At 40.8% G+C, this 22,330-nt stretch overlaps 1 protein-coding gene and 1 long non-coding RNA gene across 5 annotated transcripts in view; one reads left to right on the top strand and one right to left on the bottom strand.

Moving 5' to 3' along the window:
- The window catches only part of FAM171A1 (family with sequence similarity 171 member A1), a 104,532-nt gene that overhangs the window by 7,766 nt on the left and 74,436 nt on the right, over positions 1 to 22,330 (bottom strand). For both annotated transcript variants that reach the window (XM_037001679.2, XM_037001678.2), the window contains one exon: positions 19,775 to 19,951. In XM_037001679.2, coding sequence (XP_036857574.2) covers positions 19,775 to 19,951 — 177 coding nt within the window. The remainder of the gene's footprint in view (positions 1 to 19,774; positions 19,952 to 22,330) is intronic.
- On the top strand, positions 1,349 to 19,768 carry LOC108387513 (uncharacterized). 3 transcript variants are annotated; one of them, XR_012128047.1, is made up of 4 exons: positions 1,349 to 11,819; positions 12,814 to 12,924; positions 17,144 to 17,258; positions 19,434 to 19,768. It is a non-coding gene; the product is annotated as an uncharacterized lncRNA (long non-coding RNA). The 3 variants fall into 3 exon arrangements; XR_012128048.1 differs by lacking the exon at positions 17,144 to 17,258; XR_012128049.1 differs by lacking the exons at positions 17,144 to 17,258; positions 19,434 to 19,768 and adding an exon at positions 18,940 to 19,416.

Below are 22,330 nucleotides of genomic sequence, written 5' to 3'. Positions count from 1 at the left end.
TGCCTGTCTCCAAATCTTCAAATTTTCTGTGAACACACATCACTGAGGTGGCAATAGTGGATCCCTCCACCCCCTACTGAAGAAACAAACAATACTTGGTGCTGCTTCTAGGGCCTATCAGTTGCCATAGCAACATCAGAAGCAGTGGGTGGAAAGGTGCCGTGGCGATGCCTCCCATCCTGCTCCCTCTGTGCACACAGCTGTTAAAGGAGGAAGATGGCAGGCCAGGTGTCAGCAGGTGCCTTGCATTGTCGGACCTCCCCATGCAACAGGCTAAATCACAGGTCCTGATGATCTGATTCAAATTGCATGAGAATATAAGCTGGAAGGTTCCTAAAATGAGTATGAGAATAAGGAGCCCCAATTCAGGCTTCATTTGCTGAAGAACACCAACTCAGAGATGACTGAGCCACTCAGAGCTTCATGTATCTATGGAGCTACTCAAGAAATGGAAACACAGGAAACTACACACATGCAGCTAAAGGGCTTCTATCTTTGGTTAGAAAGTTTCCCTGGAGGTAGAGAATGGATTATTTGTGAAGGCTGCCAGTTTTCCCTGTGGGACCCCATGCTGTTTAGCTCATGGCTTACACACCACATTCCCCCTCCCACACACACTCTCCCACAACACAAGCCTGCGAGGAGCTCCCCACTAGCCAGGAAGTGGCCATGCATTCTTTGGTTATCAGTTTTCCCCAGATTAGACTCTTGAGTCACTGCTTTTCAAATGGAGCAGATACAAAGTCAGGTTAAAGGGGACCCAGAGGGAAAGAGTAGGAAGCTGAGTCCTAATTCCTGTTCACTCAAGGCATTCAATCTATCTTGATCACTAAGTTGCCTTTGCTTTCTAGAACACAAGCACATCAACTGGAAGCTGTCTTTCAAAAGACCTCCCAGTTACACTGGGGGCAATCCTATCAGTGGAGACACACACACACACATCCCCTGCTACAGACAAGTCCCCAAGTGCAGCCTGGAGGGTCCACGGTCCGGCAGTGGTGGTGAGGCTGGTGAAGACGCAGGCAGCAGAAAGGACAGGGACTAACATAGCCGCTCTGGGAGCACAGTGAGGAAAGAGCGCCCTCCATGGTGGGAGGAGGATGCTTGGGATGAGCTGAGATCTGACAGAAGGGCAGGACTGCTTTGGGGCTGGGAAGTTCAGAGTCAACCTGGGAAGGGCTTCCAATACCTTTCACAGTGGGAGGCCACTGGGCCCTGTAAATGGAAGCACGGTGTGGTCAGAGCTTCTACCTCTGCCTGTCCTCTACCACAGTCCCCTTAGACCCCGCCAGGCCAGTCTACATAGGGCACACTTTTAACCTAAGTCTGTGACTATTTCAGCAACTGTCACTGCAACCTCACAGTTTTCCTCTCTTCCAAAAATCTACCCATCTTTGAAGATTCAAGTTCCGTCACGTGTTTATCCCGAATCCCTCCAGCACTCACGATCCTCCTTGTCTGGGTACTCAAGTGCACGGGGTGCTGCCCTGCCAGTTTTCCAAAAACATACATCATCTCCAGTGCTGACCTGTCGTCTTGCGTCTTACCTCCTCTTTCAGACTGTGGGCTCTGTGAGTTTGGGGCCATGTTATAGTGTCCTTTTGTCTTCTTCTCAGCACCTAGAAATATCCTCAGTACTTGAGAATGAGTGAATCTAGACATGCATGTGACCCAAAATAGTATCAGGTGACCACCCCTGTGTAAAGCTGGGTACAGTTGTCTGAAAAGATATCTTTAAAATTGGGAAATTTTACCCTTTCAGGCTAGAGGGAGCAAAGCCAGCTATGAAAGAGACACTGATTTTAGCCTGCATTTCCTGTAAAACATACACATCTTCAGTGAACAAAGGGTGGCACTGTCTTGGGATTCAACAAATATGTTGTTATTGGTAAAAATCATTTTCAAGCTTTCTATCTTTTGTGGGAGAAAATAAGCTACAGAGAATTCAAGGATTAATGAATTGTGTACTAGAAACATATGCTTCTCGTTACTGAAATCCTGATGTCGCATGCTGAGGCTATGTTCCCACCAGAGGAGCAGGCACACGTAATAGACTGGTGCTCCAGGCCCGGACGGAGCAAGTGCAGGAATCCTCACTGCTGATGTGGGACAGCAGCACGAACAGGCCTCTGCATGTCTCTTCTGTTGAGTATGGTTATGTGACCATCAGAACCCATGACCACGGTGCTCGTAGGGAGCCCCTCTTGCCCTGGCCGGCCTCAGACAGAACAGGGGACAGGCCAGGCTGCTCTTGCTATGTGGACAAAGGAAAGCTCCAAGTGTAAGGCCTCCTTCTTGTTCTCCTCCAGCCCACCACCTGCTCCTGGATGGGCAGCCTCCAATACTCCCACGTCAGTACACCTCCTGGGGTGCTGTCCTGGCTGAGATGGTCCAGACACGGCGCAGCCCCTGTGGTCATCACAGCAGCCTGGCACAGTGGCTGCCTCAGACCCACTTCACTCCTGTGCTTCTCTTTCTTCTGCTCCAACCTATTCCTTCTAGCCTCTTTCCCTTACCTCCTTTGGATGACTGGCTAATGAGTCTCTCAGGGTCCTCCTCAAAAGTCAAAGCAATTTCTGGGACATGCAGAGTGTCCAGGATGGTCACCTGGCCAAGAAAGGTGTGCAGGCATGACTGCCCCCATGGGGCCACCTTCATGCACAGCTGCTACTGCAGGAGTGGGCGGACCACCATTCAATGGTCTGTCAGCAGTAGGCTGGTGGCCATGCGCACCTCTGTGCTCTGACCACGGCCTGTGGCATGCCTACTGCTGGGACTGTTAAGTGTGTGAATACTATTTCATGATCCCTCTGGCATAACCAAGGAATGAAATTATGCATTACTGAAATTTTTAGCTTGGCAATTTCCAAATAGTTTTTAAATATTTGAACTCTCTCTTCTCTTTAAAGGAATCTTAGCAGAAATTAATAAACAAAACAGATTAAAGATAGGATTCTTTGCATGAAGGAGAGGACCACCTCCCTCTCCCCATTGTAACCCCCAGGAAATCTCCAGAACATGGTTTGGAAGTTCTTCTATAAAAGTTGGGTTTTATTTTCCAAAATTTGAAACAGCAGTTTTATAAAATTCTATAAAGCATCACTTACTCCTTTATAAAGCTCAATACAGTTTTGATTTTTCCTGATAACTCAGGGTCATGATTATGATCAACTATAAGGCAAAGTTCTAAAATACTGATGTCCTCAGGTCCCTACCAAGGTAAATTTGCTCTTATATCACATACCCACCACCCACAGCAATGCTGGTTTCCCCTTGTTTCCCATGTGCTGTAAACCAGTGTTATCTGTTATCAGCTCTGCTCTCACCACCACCAACCCCCAGCTCTCCACTTGGGGCAGTGTGTTATTGGGAACTAGATAACCCACCTAATTAAAGCTGCATCTGGAGTAATGTCCACAAGCAGGGCAGAGGACTGGAGAACAGAACCAGGTATCAACAGACTGCATTCAAGTTCAGTATGTTTTTTCCTTCACCACTACACCTTCCTACCAATTTCTGAATGATCATTCTCTAGAGTTAAATCTTACACAATGGAAAGAGTTAGAGATGTTTTCAAGAATACTTCATTGAAAAACCATCCTAATCTTCTGAAAATGAGTAAGTTGTGTATTCAGCTGACAAAGGTCATTGTGTATAAAGTTCTTAACTTGAAGGGTACACTGAACTACAATGATTATTATATTGACAGGCAGAAAAACACATGCCTTAAGCTTGCCTGTACGATCTGATGGGGTCTCTCAGGAATCACCAAGGGTGCTGTTTTTTTACTTGGTTACCAAACAGTGATAAAACAAGCTTTTGTTTGCAAAACATAAAGAAAAGTGAGTTCAAAGATGTAACAAATGGCTATCTAAAGGGGAAAGAATTCTGAAGTATGAAAAAGGGCCCCAATCACATGTCTAATTTGATTACAACCTATAGAGTTCAGATTTACCTTGCTTCTCTTGCCTGGCACATTCACTATGCCTGGAAGACCCTATTTCGGCAGCCATGCTGGCTCATCTCAGCATTGGGGAACAAGCAGAAAAACCTGATATTAGGAATGCTATTGATTTTGAAAAGGTAACTATAAGTGCAAACCTACACTTTGATTACAAACTGAAGTTGACACCTTGCACATTAGCCAATGTGCAGAGATAGAAGTCACTGCACTATGTGAAGACCTGTTACCATATCAGACCATACAACACTGGACAAATGAAAGCCCAGCATTATAGGAGCCAACTGCCTGCATGGATGACTTCCCAGCATAAGATAATCCTGAATAGTCTCAAGCTTTGCCATTTTCTAGCTGTGAACTGTGGGCATGCTGAGGATGGTGCAGCAGAGGAGCAGAGGTCCCTGGTGACATCACTGAGCCCTGGAAGCAATCCTGGAGCCGGCTGGCTCACGGTCCTTTTGTCATATAAGCCTCCCCAGTGAAGCGTCTGCGGTTAGGTATTCTACCTCATGCAGTGAACATATTCAGACTGATATATTTTTCCTGAAAGAGGCTGGAGTGAGTTCTTCTAAGTTCATAAGGTGGGACTCAGGAAATTCCACAGCCACCGAGAAAATCCATCTCAAAAAAGTTCTATCAATCAAAAGGTGAATACTGAATATTCACACTGTGAAATGTAGCCATTTCTACTCCTATTTCTAAATTTCACTGTGAAATATTTGGGAATATTTATGGTGAGAGGTGAGACACATATATACAGGACAAAGGCATGACCTTGGACGGCAGGAACCTAGGCTGTCTTGCTCTCAGCTGCAGCCAACCACCACCTCCCCAGATGAGCTGGCGTGGCTCTCACTGCATAACCAGCATGGCACAGGCACTGGCTCACTCGAGGAACAATCTTCTTAGAAGGTACACACCTCTCAGGTCCTAGCACATGCACTGTTGCTTCTTACTGCTGGTCCTATTTAGGAGCTCTTTTGATGCCTGAATATGCTGGATTTCTCTAGAAACCAGATTACTGACTGCTCAGGGCTTTCATCTGCATTACCTTAAGCCATAACCTCTACTGTACTTTTCTATCAGCCGTACATATCAAAGCCTAAGTCTTTTACTGCAGGCTTTAACAAAACTGGGACAGGAATACTCACTACAATCAGAATATAAGAATCCATCAGCCCTAAGTCACATTCATTAATAGAGCAGAAACACTGATGATTTCTACTTTTATGATATTGTGGAACACACTTCCTTTTTTTTCCAAATTAATGTCTATGACTTTGAATAGCTGTGTTTCCTTTTTGGAATTAATTTTCCATGTAATCTGTGAGGAGGAAACATCCCTTATTAATTACATAGTAAAGTATTTACCTGGTGGTCAATTATCCAACTGTTCTTGTTGAAAGCAATCAAACTGAAGAATAAAAGTTATGTACAGATGATTGGATTCTTATAGCTTCGGGCAAGCACATTTCAGGACTAGTTTAAACAAGAATTAAAATTAAGGGCAACTTACTATAAACAACAACCTTCTGTTCAAAGCCTAAAATCTCAGATATGTTGAATTATTAGAAATTAAAACAAGAAATAAATCTGTATTCAGATATAACATGTTTCCAGGGTATTTTTAGGGTAATTGAGAAACAGAGTCTTAAAAACAAATTTAATCTAAGCAGCTAATATTTTCCCTTTAGGCTTTAGCTAAGCTATCTTAAGACTTACTGAAACAAGTTTTAGTAAAGAGCAGTAATGGGAAACCATAAAGATTCTGGCAGAGTTAGAGAAAGCTTATGCCTTAAATGGTTAGCCAGAAGTGTTAGGATACATAATAGCATTAATAAAATTTAATGAGAGAATTTTGAATTTAGAATAGGTATATATAAATTTCCAGAAAGTAGTGTCAGAGTACAGTCTAATCAGGCCCATATGGAGAAAAATTTTGTTCAATTACATGTCAGAAGAGACTGGGTGGGGGAAGCCAACCAAGATTACAGGAAGCACAGTCACTAACCTCCAGCATTAGAAAGCTCACTCAGAGTGACAGATAACAGCTTACAAACACCTGGGCAGATGTAAGATGCTCTAAACCAATGCTTCTTAAATAGCTCATGACAACTGCAGTATTGTTAAAATACAGGCTCTGATTCAGTGGATTCAGAGGGAAGCATGACATTCTGCAGTTTTAAAAAGCTCCCTATATGTGGATCCACACTTTAAGTAGCAAAGCTCTAAATTATTTATACTTTTGTTGTGATTTCCTTGAGAAAATGTTGATGCCATTTCCCACAGCATGGCTGTGGTGTATCAACTGGGCAGTCAGTGCTTGAAGCAACTTCAGAAATATTTCTCATATATTTAAGAAGTAGTATACTCGCATGTCAGACTACTGGCCAGGAGCTGGCAGGCTCAGATGTCTACAGATGCTGCTGTGCTCTTGCTTGAAAGAGCAGGGCTCTTAGTGATCTGGTTGCCACAGGTGTGGTTAAACTGGTCCCAACCTTGAGACCTTTGCACTGACTGTTTTTCCTGCCCAGAATGTCCTGCCCCCAAGATATTTCCATGTCAGGCTCCTGGGTGTCTGTAGGATCTCAGCAGAAATGTTGCTTCTCCAAAAGCTCTAACCAGCCAATCATGCACTCTGACATCACTCTGCTTAACTGTCTTATAGTTCTTAGGCCATATGAAGCAAACTGGTTCACTGTCTCCTTCATATAGAACAAAAGCATCACAATTATAAGGACCCTCCCTAACTTGTTCTGTCATTGCTTTCTCCCAAAAGCCTAGAACAGATGAATGTGTGGCAGAAGGAAGATGTTCCATAAATATTTGCTGAAATGAATGAATTCTTCAATTTTTTAAAAGAGAAGCCCAGAACAGAACTCCATGGGAATTCTTTCAATTTATGTACGTTGGAAGTAAATTAAAACACAACAAACAAACAAAGGCCTCCGAACCAATTCTATGGGCCCAGGGCCAAGTAAAACACACCTGGGAATGGGTGTTGTGCATCCCAAAATATAGCCCATTATTCTATTAAGCCATGTTATAAATTTTGGCATAGAAGCGAGAATGCCAACAATCCAGCATATGAGAAAAGGAAGGGAATTTGAAGTTCAAAGGAAACTGTGTTTTGCATTCCCCTTTGCACTCCCTAGGGTGCTGTGCATGTATCTTGAGTACTTACCTGTGCTGAGTTTTCACTTCCTGCTAATTAAGATGGCAGCATACACATCCCCACCCTTCACCTCCAAGGCTGCTTTGAGAATAGTGATGAAAAAATGTTGGTTTATAGTAATACCTGCATTGCCAAATGGATATGTTCAGCTAAGAATGAGACAAAAAAATTCTTCTCTCCAATGATCCTATTTTCCTCCCTTTTCAATTTAGGCACACTTCAAACTGCACATTTGAAATGGCTGGGCTGCCATGGCACAACTATGCTACGCACCATAGTGCAGAGTAAGCAAGAATGTTTCTGTGCAAATCTTTAAGTGCATTCTGGGCCAGCTGGGTGTGTTCTGTGTCTGCATGTGCACATGTGTGCATACAAAATTTTACAGGGGTGATTCAAGAGAAGGGAAAAATGAATCAAGATACTAAGAACTTCATACATGCCTGGCAATGGACTAGGTGCTTTATGGACATTATCTCTCTTCAGTCTTATACAACATTGAAAGCTAGGTGTCTGTATCTCACTTTTGAGGTTAGAAACTTCAGGTTTGGAGAAGTTAGTGATTCGCCTAAGGACAGGCCTACTCCTAACATTTGCAGAAATTAAGCAAGGGTATAAAAGGAGGTCCGTATACAACGTATCTTAATATTTAAAAGTTGTAAGGCAAGTATCACACTGTAAAATAAATGTCTTGTCCCCCCACCATTATAACTTATTAATAACCTAAAGAATTACATACTGAAATAAGCAGCACAGGACAGCTAGTCTGTGAGCAACACTCCTTTGTACCCCAGCCCTGTGCACATGGACGTGGACTACCAACTCCCATGTCCAAGCTCATGCCCCAGCCAGCAGCCCCTCCTTGGTGACTGCTCTGCCTGAGGGCGGGCACATGGTGAGTATATGTGAGTGCAGAGGTCTGCCCCCGGGTGATGGACCTGGGCAAGAGGGCCTGGAAGCCTGCTTAGGCCTGTTTGGGAAGGAATTCTGGGGTCTAAGGTAGTAGGAAGGTGTTCTAGAAGGGGGCTGAGATTCCAGGTGGCCACATTCCTTTGGGTCAGTGGATGTCTGTTTCCATGGGGAAAGGATGTAGGTGGATGAAGGCCAGAGCAGAGTCCCCTAAAGAGGAGGGGCTTAGGGCAAGGGTCCCTCTTGCTCAGTCTCAGGTGGCACTGCCCCAGGGGTAGAACTACTAACAGGTAGAATTTTGTTCCAAAAGATAAAATGATGTATCTAGAAGGTTTTCCCAATAATGTATATTTTTCCAAAATTAAATCTCACGTGTTGATGAGGTTTTGCCTAAAGCAGATATCAGATCAGGACTATCTTACCAATGACTTCCAGATCTTATTAATGCAAAAAACCACTTTAAAAACAAAAAGATATTCTCATACAATGTGTTGACCTTATTTAAAAAATCACAATGTGTTAAATATGTCCTAATATATAATAGTATAGCTCATACAAAAGTATAAATCCAAAATAAGTTCATAAAAGAAACAGAAATAGGCTATAAACTTTGAAAATAAAATTCAAATAAAAACCAACAACATATTACCTAATGACAGAAGGGAACTTCTCACTTGCAACATAAACATGACATGGATGGCTGGGGGATGTTTTGTTTGACTTGTGTGTCTATGATTCGATTCTCCTGCCACCTTTCTCTAACTTAACTTACCATGGAATGTTCCTGTTTCAACAAACTTTTATTTTACTTTTCCTTAATACATAAAGGTCGGTCCTTTATGTATTACATTTACCCTTGTTCAGGTCTGTTTCCTTAGTTCTAACAGTCTATTCATAAACATTAAACTCAGGCAATAACAGCATCTAGTTTTAATGCCATATTCAATCCAGATGATACAGAATAATTTTCATGTTAAGTTTTGAAAGGTTATTACCAAAACCAACCCCAGATTTTAAAATCCTTGCAGAAAATTCCGAGACCCCAAAGAAGCCATCCAGGTTGATAGGTTCCTGTTTGAGAAACTTTGGAATCTTACTCAGGGAATTCTGGACATCTGGGATTTTCATCAATCTCAAGTCCCAGAAGTGAGGACAACAACATAGTCTGCTGCGAAGAGCAAGGGAGCCAACTTGTAAGAAAGGAGAAGAGCAGGGCTGGGTTAAAGTTTCAATGCCAGGCAGCCAGCCAGGCTGGCTCCCTGATCCAACACTTGCTGTGCACCCCAGAGGATTTGTATTCCTACTTTACTCAAATTAGAAAGCATTACGTATCCTGAACTTTAAGAGTCATTTGGAAATAGGGAAATAGGAATGACATTCAAAATATGGAACAACTGGTAGAGCATGGGTACCAACCAACCAGATGATACCTGGGGCATATCAGCTAGATGACAGCCTTGGCTGAGACAGGGGTATTAAATTTAAACACACCAGGACATCATTGTACCTGTCCTTTCTTATATCATTCTTTACCAAAAAATGTATACACTATTTATTGACTAAGTAATAGAAATTATGATTATAATAATCATGGCTAATGAGATATCACCTCATACACATCAGAATGGCTATTATATAAAAGACAAGAAATAATACATATTAGTGAGGATGTGTGGAGAAAAGGCAACCCTTATGCGCTGTTGGTGGGAATATAAATTGGTGAAGGCACTTGGGAAAGAGTATGGAGGTTCCTCAAAAAACTAAGACTAGAACAACCACATGATCCAGCTATTCCACTAGTGGGTATTTATCTGATGAAAATGAAAACACTAACTCAAAAGGAGATCTGTACCCCCACATTCACTGAAGCATTATTTACAAGGGCCAAGCTATGGAAACAACGTCAATAGATGAATGGATAAAGAAGATGGGGTATACAAAGGAATATTACTCAGCCATAAAAAGAATGGAATCTTATCATTTGTGACAACATGGAGGGATCTTGAGAGTATTATGCTGAGTGAAATAAGTCAGAAGGAGAAAGACAAATACCATATGATTTCATTCATATGTGGAATCTAAAAACAAATGAACAAACAAAACAAAACAAAAACAAACTCATAGGTAGAGAACCGATCAGCAGTTACCAGAAGCCAAGGGGTCAAATGTATGGTGATGGCAACTAGACTTTTGGGTGATCACTTTGTAGTATATATAGATGTTGAATTATAATGGACAACTGAAACATATAAAAATATTTTGAATGTAATTTGAAAGCTTAAATTGTTATGTCTTATTACTTTAACAAATATGTTATCTAGAAAAAAAATTAAAATGGCTAACAGGTATAGATCTCTTCATTGAGCGCCAAGTACTGTTGTACACATTCTCCATTTATAACAGTTGTATGAGGTGGGAACAATGACTATTATTATCCCTATATTATAGAGGGGGAAAACTGAGGCCCAGGGAGGCTAGAGACTTGCTCAAGATCAGAGAACTAGTAACCTGAGAAGGAGCCAGTACTCAAGTCTGGGCTGTCTCAATTGCTGGGCTACATGCTGCCCATGCTCTGTAACGCCTGCTGTACACTGTACAAACAGTATGGTATTCAGTTCTACCAAAAATACTTTTACCTTCCAATTATCCTTTTCAGTAGAGATCATTGAAAACACTGACACTGACAAATTATTTGGTTTTGAAATAAATTTTGGCAGTTTTACCTTTCCAATTATTTCACACCCAGGCTGATTTTAGATTAAGCATGTTAGATGCAGTGCTTAAAATTCAGGCCAGTGGCAGCAAAGCAAGAAGGCTCTGAGGCTTCCAGGTGGTGGGGAAGCTAAGAGGAGGATATACACTTTCCATAGATAATCCACAAAGAGAATACTCTATAAGTGGTTATTAAGAGTTGACTGTAATATAACATAAGACACATTATGTTTCAGAAGGAACATAATGATCTATACACTTTGAGACCACAAAGTGAGCAACAGTTATTTGTAAAGCTTGACAAAAATTGTTTCAGTTGAAGTCAAGCATGGGAAGTTTTAGCTCTATATAAAATGCCAGTTAGGAAAATGAAGTCTCTAGGAATAGGGTTTCAAAACAAAAGTGGCCCTGAACCACAACTACAGTATAGATAATGTGATGGTATTATTCTCTGAAAATTCTCAATTTGGGGGGGAGGGGTTACAAACACAAAAGGCTTAGCAATTTTTAGGGCTGGATTGATATCACTAAATTGTTTTTTGGAGTTGCTAAGCAACACTGAAAAACAAATGTCCATGTTCTGAGATCACTCAGCATGCATTCTCCCTGAGGGCAGTGCACGTGTGAGGCAGCCCAACTCCACTCCACTCAGACAGCAGGAGCGGAACATCTCAACCATGACACGAATGGTCTGCAGTGCAAAAGATACAAATCATGTCTCAAATACAAATCATGGTTTGTTGGCCTCCTGGCAGCCGAGCTCTCTGGTAAGAAAAAATTTTCACTGGACTGTCACTGTTTGCCTGAGTAAGTCCCACAGGGGCCTCCGGTGTCTTCTCATACCTGTAACATCACTTTACTCAGCTTTCTTTGAAGGTAAGTTACCTTCTTTTCTCCTCTGTATCTAATAGAAGCCTGATTCATTATGGACAATTTTAACATCTGGGAAAATAGAGACTCTTTTCCTGAGAGTTACTGTTTTGTTTCTAAGAAACAGCCTTCACTGTGAGAAGACCTATTTCAGATCATCTTTCTTAAGGATATGTTGGCATTACACTTAGAAAGGTAAGTCCGCTGCTTTCTTTGTTTTATACCCTTAATGACTGAGTCTGTTCTTTAAAAAAAAAAAAAAGTTGATAGGTACAGTTCTAAAATTAACATCACATATGTAAATGCATACTTGTTAGAAACATGAACTCCCTTCTTGTATTTTAACTTTGCCCACCCAATTTAATATGGTTCATCCTGGTAATTCAATCACTACACTTCAGTATTTTACCTTCCATTTGGAAATGTGGCTTATGATATACAGAGAAAAAGAAAAGCCTGTAATATTATTCTTTATTTTCTTAAAGTTACAAGCATAATTCAGTGCTTTACGAACTCCCATCTCTTCCTTCTCCCCACCCACCCACCTCAAAAAAAAAATGAAATGGAAAAAAATCTTAGGTCTATATTTTAAATCAAGCTCCAGCTTCAAAGGCAGGCTTGCCATGACTTACCTAAAAAGACTAGTTCATTGAGCACAGCTTCAGTAATAGCGTTCACCCTCTGAAGCGGAGATAGATGCACTGCAGACCAATGATAAGTGGACATTCCTGAGTGCCTGTTACGTACATACCATACATGCATGATAGGAAGCTGGTTCAGTAACCACCATTTCTATAGCAACCCATACACACACTGCAGACTGTGTTTTGGGAAGGCAGTTAGAACTGGATTCTACAATGTAGTTTCACTTAGAATATGCTTTTATTTCTGTAGTTGCATTAGAATGAGAGATTCAAAGCAAGTAACCTAGGTTATCATTAAACAGCAGAAACTTATCACATGCAGAATCTTAAATCTTGATTTGTTTGCCACTCACTGTCAGTCGGTCACTGTAAATTCAAACCACTGACCTGGTTTGCATGTTTGTAAGTGACCATTCCCCAGGGCAACAAGTCATATCACAGTCTGTCAACCCAGAACATGGAACAGGCATCTGCTGTCCCAGTTACAGGATAAGAGAGTAAATGCCTGTAAAGGCGAGCTGACATAATTATCTCTTACTGTTCAGAAAGCCTCAGCTAAGATGCTCTGACCAATAAAACTTTGTCTGCTGGACCTGGGAAGGAAAACTGCTTCTTTCAAAGGTGAAGCTGTCCCACTGCACATGATTGATAAGAAGGTATGTATGTCCACTTTGTCCCATCCCCTCAGATACAACTTGGCACCTAGGAGACAGGCACTGTGCTGCTCTTCCAGTGAGAGAACACCATTAGAAGATCATCAGTTCAACAAATCAGCTAATTTCTCAAAGGAAAAGACTTATATTCACTAGAGTCCTCCCTTACCCCATACATCAAGTGGCATTTTAACATGATGGCTTAGCACTGCACATAAATTCAGCAAAGGTTTCAATTCTAGTACATGCAAGTTGTACATCTTTAAAAAAATCATTTTTTAAATGTGTACCGAGAGTACTCATAACAATAAGCCAATTCATACTGTTGTAACATACTAAACAAAATCCAACTTTGCTTATGCTCTAAGGGAGTGTTAATCTATTAGGTCACTTCTGATGTGCATGGGGATTGAAATAAGGAGGTACTTATTTTTATGAGAAATTTTTTGCCTGTTCCAAAAGAAAAATTTAAAAGACAACTGTAACTATTAAAAAAAGACAGTAGTAATAAGTCACAGCATCAATAATTGACTCCACACTCCGGTGTTTGAAATGAAGCACCTGTAGGTCTTTCTCGTAAGAGTAAAATTTCAATTACCTGGCAGTCGTGGACTGAAGTATTTGAGCTAGAGTTAAAATGTGGACTTATTTTTCAAATAAAAGTTCTATGGAACTAAAAAAGGATTTCATCTTTCTTTATGGAGTTTGAAGTCTTGCCCTATAACAAGGGTGTTATCACTCTGAGCATCAACAGTCATTCCTGGCAAAACCCTGGAGGGTGACCCGCAAAACAGCAAGCGCAGACTGTGACTCTATAAGGCACCCTGGTTTGGTGCTGCAGAGTATAGAGTATACTTGCAGCTTAATACTAGAATGGTAAGAGAGACCTTGTTGAATGCATTTTGGATCAGGGATCACAAATTTTTTCTGTAATAGGCTGGATGGCAAATATTTTCAGTCTGTGGGGATATACAGTCTCCGGTACAACTACTCAGCTCTGCTGGTGTAGTGAGAAAGCTCTCATACAGGCCAAAAGCAAGCAAATGGGCACGACTGTGTTCCAACAGTCTCTTCAGGCTGGTAAAAAGAAACCCAAAACACATGAACTAGGAAGCTTATGAACTTAGTTCACAGATGGCATTTTCTCACTGTGTTCCTCACATGGTGGGAGGGTCCAGAGAGCTCTCTGGGGTCTCTTTAATAAGAGCACTAATTCCATTCATGAGGGCTCTGCCTTGTGATCTACTCACCTTCTGAAGGCCCCAACTCCTAAGATACTGGGGGTTAGGATTTCAACATATGAACTCTAGTGGGGGGATACAAACATTCAGTCCATAGCAATCAATAAAACTTTATTTAGGGATATTTATATTTGAATTTCATATAACTTTCATGTGTCATGAGACAGTCTTCTTTTTATTCTTTCTTCAACCATTTAAAAATGTAAAAACCATTTTAAGCTTTTGGGCCACACAGTTTGCTGACTCAGGTTTAGGTGAAAATTTCTTAATGCAGTCACAGATTGCTATATCCAACTGTTAAATACTTTGGAATTGCAATTACTGTTGATTCAACTCTAAAGTAGGTAATTTAAAGTGTTAAAACTGTTTTGAAGTGATTATTGTATTAGAATTAATCATAAATAACCATTTATCAGTAAATAGTGATATATCCTGAAGACATATACCTATTTTTTTTCCTGATCTGACAAAACGATCTTGGAACTTTTCACTTAACTGAAATAATTTCTACTTAAACAATGATATTATTGATTAAGTACAGTAACAGTAGAAAGACCTTATGAAAAAATGTAGCCTTCTATTGAGTTTAAGAAGTTAAAGAGCATATGCTTTCTTTAAAATGTCCATCCAGTCTTAAAGATTTAAATCTTAAAGTTTTCAGAAAAATGTATTTTAATTCATTTGATTGTTTTTGAATGACTTTCCAAATGTTAGCTTTTCTCTGTACACGTACAATCTTTTATAGCCAGGAATTTGGCAATAACATTTTTCACAGTAGATGTTAATTTAAAAAGACCATTTAAATGGAAATAGATCAACTACACCACGGAGATTCTCAATGGCAAAAGGCTCAACTCCATGGAGATTACTTCTAGAGAGAAATACAGAATTAGATAATTTACATTTAGAGGCTTCATAATAAACTACATTTCTTTGTTTCCACTGATTCCTGTCTTGTGTTAATTTCCTATTGTAGTAATAAAGTACTGCAAATTTAGGGGCTTAACAACAACACAAATTTATCTTCTCAGGGTTCAGAAGTCAAAGTCCAAAGTCAGTTTCACTGAGCTAAAGACAAGGTGTCACCTGGGCTGGCTCCCTCTGGAGGCTCTGACGGGAGAAGCCACTTCCTCATCTCTCCCAGGCTCCTGTGTCTGTCTGTATTCCCTGGCTGGGGCCCCTCCCCTCCATTTCCAAAGCACAGCACTCCAGCAGTTTCTGCTCTGTTGTCACGTTGCGATCTCCTCTGAATCTGACTCCTCCTGCGCCCCTACTAGAAGGGCCATTGAGATGACAGTGGGTCCATATGCATAACGCAGAATTCCCCATCTCAAGATTCCTAATCACATCTGCAAAGCCCTTTTCCCATGTAAGGAAATATTCACAGGGCCCAGGGATTAGGATGTGGAGATACTGGAGGCGCCATTAGTCACCCAGCCACATATGTATAAAAAAATCTACATAGATTTTGATGTTTGTGAGCTGTCTACAAAATAAAACCAGTGAGAGCAAGGATGCTGCTTCTATAGACCTATGCCATATTGTTATCACATATTTATGTACGACTCCATAGAGAAAGCTTTATCGTATCAGGAATTTAATCTTTTATACCTGCTGCCCTATTCATCCATATTCAAATATATTCATTCAAAAAAGAGGCAAGAAGGAGTAGAAGAATAACAGCAGCAGAAATAGAAGAAGCTCTAGGATGTAGAAAATTCAATATAACTTCTTTGGATTAGAGCTCAAAACATCATCTGCTTATTAAACATATATAAGTGAAGATAAATTCTATGTATATAGTCATCTTAAGCACAAGTATTACATTGTAATATCTTAAACTGCCTTGATAACTAGGAAACTGCAAGACCATGTCCTTATGTATTTCCAGTGTCACTACACTATGTACAGTATGTACAATTTAGCTTCTCAGGAAGGGCTAAATTATCATTTAGGGGATGGAGAAGGAGACTGGAGAGATCCTGCTCACACACCGGGACAAGCTCTGGGGGAGATCTCAGCACATTCAAGGACGGTTAAATAGTTTCAGTAAATACACTCTTTGTAGCAACATTAAGTACTATTATTAGCCCCCATTTCACAGCTGAGGAAACTGTGACACAGAGAGGTTAAGTAACTTAGCTAGGACCACACAGCCAGTGGGTAGAATTCCAAACCCAGAGTCCCTGCTCTTAACCACCTGCTATGCTGCTGCTCTGGAGCACTGAGCTGGGCATGCGGGAACCAAGCGGGAGGGTCAATGCAGAAAGGCAGAACATACAAGGGAATGACAGCGTCAACCAATGCTTCTCTTGTACAAATGAGAGAACAGGCACCAGTGATTTGCCCAAGGTGGGACTTAGAGCTTTATAAGTAGCAGACCCAGGTTTTCAGGATTCAAAAATGAAAGGTTTTTCCTTTTCCTTCTCACTTGCTCTCTATTCTTCTTTGTCCATGTCCTTTCCTCCCTTCAGAATTCCCATGTTCTTCTGAGTTTCTCTCTCATGTTCCTCTCAAGGTGTTTTCTCCTGGGAGACCCAGGGTACCTTATGATCACAGGGCACCTGTGATCAGGACCACAATGCCTCAAAAAAGCACTGAGCTGTAGAGAACGCGGGCCTTAGTGCAGGATATGGTGACACACAGCACAATCCACCTAACAATGCCAAGTTAGTATATCTGGTAAAATCAATGATTTGTCACAAATAATTATGGAGCCTATTGGTGACTATTTGGGAAGTGAAACAAAACAAACCAAAAAATAAAACAAAAGCCCCCAAACTCCAGGAAGACCAAAGACATCTATTTCCAAATATAAATTCCTAAAACTATAATTTGACTAGTCGAGGAACTAGGATCTTTAGAAACACATCTGACATAAAAAAAAAAAACCTCCCAATAATCTTGATGCATGATCTAACAGTTTAAAATTCTGAATTGAATTATTTGACAACTGGTAATTTCAAGCTTGACTTTCACAGGATAGGGAACCAATGGGGCAGAGGAACCCACATGCTATGAAAACCCTAAGCACAAGCACATTCATCCATATTGTTAATATGAGTGTCAACTGCAAAACTTCCTGCAGGGAAATTTGTAAGTATGTATTAAAAGCTTTAGAATTCTGTACATTTTTAATCCAGCAATTCCACTTCTAAAAAAAATTTATTCTAAGGAAATAATCATGCCTATTCATAAATATCTACAAAGATATTAATCACAGCATGGGAAAGAAGAGTCATGTTTTTCCTAATTTTAGGGTATTAAACAACTAAATTGTGACATATCCACATAATGGAATACTATGCAATCACTAATACTGACGTTACAAAACAACAGTTAATGCTATGGAAAGGTGTGCATGATTTACAAATGATTTTTAAAAGCAAGTTATAGAACAGGGCATAGCATATAATGACATTTCTGTTAAATATGTATTCTGTGGAAGGTGGCCTCTAAGAATGTCCCAGTGATCCACACCCTTCTGTGTCCACACACCTGTGCAGTCCACCCCCACACTGTACCAGTGTTGGGCTCTGTGACCACAGCATATGGAAAGAAGTGATGGTTTGCCATGTTGACATTAGGTTATAAAAGACTGTGATCTGTGGCTCTGTTCTTGTGCCAGTACCAAACTGTCTTGATTACTGTGCCTTTGTGGTAGAGCTTGAAGTTGGGGAGCAAGATCCACCACACTTTATTCTTCCTTCTCAGGATTGCTTTGACTATTCGGGGTCTTTGGTGTTTCCATATGAATTTTTGAACTGTTTGTTCCAGTTCATTGAAGAATGTTGTTGGTAATTTGATAGGGATTGCATCAAATCTGTATATTGCTTTGGGCAGGATGGCCATTTTGACGATATTAATTCTTCCTAGCCAAGAGCATGGGATGAGTTTCCATTTGTTAGTGACCTCTTTAATTTCTCTTAAGAGTGTCTTATAGTTTTCAGGGTATAGGTCTTTCACTTCCTTGGTTAGGTTTATTCCTAGGTATTTTATTCTTTTTGATGCAATTGTGAATGGAATTGTTTTCCTGATTTCTCTATTAGTTCATTGTTAGTGTATAGGAAAGCCACAAATTTCTGTGTGTTAATTTTATCCTAAGAATGCAGCAGCCCAGTTTGAAAAAGACAGATGTACCCCTATGTTTATCGCAGCACTATTTACAATAGCCAAGAAATGGAAGCAACCTAAGTGTCCATCAATAGATGAATGGATAAAGAAGATGTGGTACATATACACAATGGAATATTATTCAGCCATAAGAAGAAAACAAATCCTACCATTTGCAACAACATGGATGGAGCTAGAGGGTATTATGCTCAGTGAAATAAGCCAGGCAGAGAAAGACAAGTACCAAATGATTTCACTCATATGTGGAGTATAAGAACAAAGGAAAACTGAAGGGACAAAACAGCAGCAAACTCACAGAACCCAAGAATGGACTAACAGTTACCAAAGGGAAAGGGACTGGGGAGAACAGGTGGGAAGGGAGGGATAAGGGCAGGGAAAAAAAAAGGGGGCATTATGATTAGCATGGCACGGGGAGGGCTGTGCAACACAGAGAAGACAAGTAGTGATTCTACAGCATCTTACTAAGCTGATGGACAGTGACTGTAATGGGGTGTGTGTGGGGGACTTGGTGAAGGGGGGAGCATAGTAAACATGTTCTTCATGTAACTGTAGATTAAAGATAAAATACATACATAAATAAATAAATAAATAAAAAGACTGTGACTCCCACTTTGCCCACTTGTACTTTGGTATTTTTATTTAGTTTATTTTCTCATGGATCACTTGCTCCAGTGGAAGATAGCTGCCATGTTGTAAGCAGCCCCACTGAGAGGCCCCCATGGTAAGGAATTGAAGCCTCTGGCCAATAGCCAGTGAGGAGCTGAGCCTGCAACAACCATGTGAGTGACACTGGAGTGTTTGATAGCCCCAGATGAGCCTTGGGATGAACAGAACTCTGGATGACAGTCTTACTGCAGCTTCATTAGAGATCCTGATGCAGAACCCCACAGTTAGGCTGTGGCCTGCATTTCTGACCCTCCAAAACTGAGATATAACATATTTCACTGTTATCTAAAGCTACTTCATTTTAGGGTGATTTGTTATGCAGCAAAAGATAACCAATACATACATGCATAGTGAAATAACTGGAAAGATATAATCCAAAATATGATCAGTGGTCTTCTCTAGTTGGTGGGATTATTGTTATTTTTTATTTTATTTTCTTGTACAATGTTGGCAATGTTTCTCCTTTTTCAGAAAACAGGAAAAGCCACGTGACCAAGAGAGATAATATGACCTTCTAAAGAATAAAAGGATACACAAGGAGAGCAAATTATAGCTCTTAATAACCTTTAAAAGATCATTTTCAAGTAAATAAGGTTAAATGTGCAAAACAAAAACAAAAACAAATAACAACTCCAAAGAGCATGCACAGATGGCACGGCAAGCAAGCTTGGCCCACCAGAACCCATGTCAAACCCTGTGAGCAGCAGCGTTCAGTAACTTCACGGAGAGGAGACTTGCATGGGCTTCTTAAAAGGAAAATCAAATAATGAAGTCGTCTGTTAACTGATCATTGGCACAGGAGTCCTACTTACCCAGCTTCTGGTCAAACCGCCATGCTGCGACATAGGCATTGTGCCTCAGACTGCTCTGTGTGGCCAGGGGCACGGTGACATAAATGGGCCCATCCACCAGCACTGCTGTTCCATCACTGCCGAGCAAGTGGACACTGACGGCTGTGACTGGCGTCAGGTCGTACCTGGTGCCGTTTCCTGCAAACCAAGAGGTGTTTTCCGTCACATGCACACAAGGACCCAAGTGAGGCTGTGGAAACCATTTACCAAGAAATACTAACAGCTACCATTTACTGAGTACCAAGCCTCCTATATGCCAGTGACTATATTATGCACTTTACATACATAATCCTCACCATGACCTAATAAAGTAGGTAAAATCCACATTTTACACACAAAGTAACAGGCTCAGAGAGGGCAATGGTGGGAACTGGCCTAAGGGTGTACACTAGTTTGTGGCAGGGCTGGGATTCAAGCTCAGGTTTGTTGTTTCTAACTCCTGTGCTTTGTTTTCCAAAAGGGCCTCTGAAGAAAAGGACTGGTCTATAATACGAGAGGAGGGTATGTGTGTAGCACCTTAAATTGGCTCCTATGCAAAGTGAGCCCCGGGCACCTGTTAAGTACTTGGCAGATCACCATAATGCAACCAAATGTTTTAGATTAGAGACTAAAAAAAAGTGAATTTCTTCAAAGAGTGCTTCAAGATATTAACTTACCTCTACTAAAAGTACACTATTAAAAACTTGGACTTGAAATATTTATGAGTTATTTTAGTTGCCACTGTTATTTTGATCTATTTAAAAGGAACTTAATATACCAATTATTCTACATTAGAGGACTTTTATCCAACCCAGTGCTTTAATGACTGTCTACTTTACAGATAAATTAGAGAATGCTTATGACAGCGATATTTATACAGTTAAGCAATCCATTTTAGAAAAATTTTTCTCCAGTGAAATAAAATATCAAACAAAATGTATTGTTATAATTTTCAATCTTTCCTTGGACACAATGATGAAAACACAGTGATACAAAATGTAAGCTATATTAGAACACAATCGATGGGATTTCTTATCAAACTACTTATATACTAACCTATCCATCAACAAACCTGAGCAAACAGAAGCCTCCAATTAGGATAAATTTAGACACTTAAAGCAAATCTAGTAAATGTCAACAAGTTACAGCTAAGCCCTTTGCAGAACAATTTCTATACAGCACTACCTCTATGATTTATGCCCATCTTTGCTTCTCAATGAAGGAAAAGACATGGAAATTGGTATTCACCAAATGGTCCACAGTGGAATTATAACTCAAGTTCCAAAATCTTTTAGTCTGGCCATTTCTTTTTAGGATGAAAAAAGCCAAAACCTGGAATTTACCAGACCATTTCTGGCCAACATATTTTGTGGATTGAGAACTAAATGGGCCAGTTGCCCAAAGGCAACCCTGGAGTAAAGCCAGGCCTACAAAGTACTTCTCAAGGTGCTAGCAGACTCTAGATGAGAGAGAACCTAGAACAAAGAGAAATTAAGGGAACTGTGCTAGACTCTGTTTATGTGACTTTGAGCCACTGTTGGTAAGTAGGCAATGCTGCTACTTCCATCAAACCTGTGCCAGGATTTCAGGGTGGGGTCACAGCAGGCAACACACAAGCAGTCCAGATCTCCATCCATCCTTTCCTCCATTGAACTCTGACTCCTAGTTCCTAGCAATGGCATCTCCACTCATCACCAGATTCTCCCTTTCTAGGATCCTGCACATTCCTGCCAAGCTTCGGGTACCAGGCCCATCACTGACTGCTTCTGTGGCCTCAGGCAAGTTCCTTCACTCCGCTGGGATTTGCTTTTCTTATCTGCAAACTAAGAAGGTTGAACTAGATGCTTTCCTATGAGTCTGTGAAAAGAACCAGACTCAGCCATAAACATTCAGGAGTACAGCGCTGCAGAAAAGGGCATTTTATCTCAGAGCAATGTGCATTAGGTGCACATGATTCAATGTTCTTTCAAGAGTTCTCTGCTTGCAGCACTGCAGGCAATTATATTTGCTTTCTTGAGGCCCCTTTCTTTTTTCAGGGCTCCGCTAAATGTCTGCTCCTACTCCATGCCTTCCAAAGGGCTCTCCCTCGACCCTCCCACTTTTTAAATTCAGGAACAATTCATATTTTGAAGGGCTAAATTGTATTTTTCCTTTCAGTGCTTGTTATGAGACTGTAACTCAATACAAAACACTAAGTTCCTTCATAACAAGCTTTCCTTCCTGTTCCATCTTGATGTTACCTGGCTCCTGTCCTGTCGGAATAAAGGCAGGTATCAGGCAAAAGCAGCATAGGGGTCTCTGATTTATCGCTTGAGGGGGTTTTCCTCAGAAAGCATGTAGGATTCTGTTTGGCTTTGCCTTTTATTACCATTTCTGAACTGCAGGAAAGCCTTGCACATTAGTCATTTTACTGACTCCTCTCTGTCTTCCTGGAGTTACTTGTGGAAGATATAAAACCCCATGGAACCATCACAGAACTGTTCTATGCTTTCCTAGCAACCTAAGGGGAGGGTGTGATGCTGTGAAGGTGCAGTGTCG

The sequence above is a fragment of the Manis javanica genome, chromosome 2 (assembly GCF_040802235.1).
Source record: "Manis javanica isolate MJ-LG chromosome 2, MJ_LKY, whole genome shotgun sequence".
Taxonomy (NCBI): Eukaryota; Metazoa; Chordata; class Mammalia; order Pholidota; family Manidae; genus Manis; species Manis javanica.
This window is presented reverse-complemented; position numbering and strand designations above follow the sequence as displayed.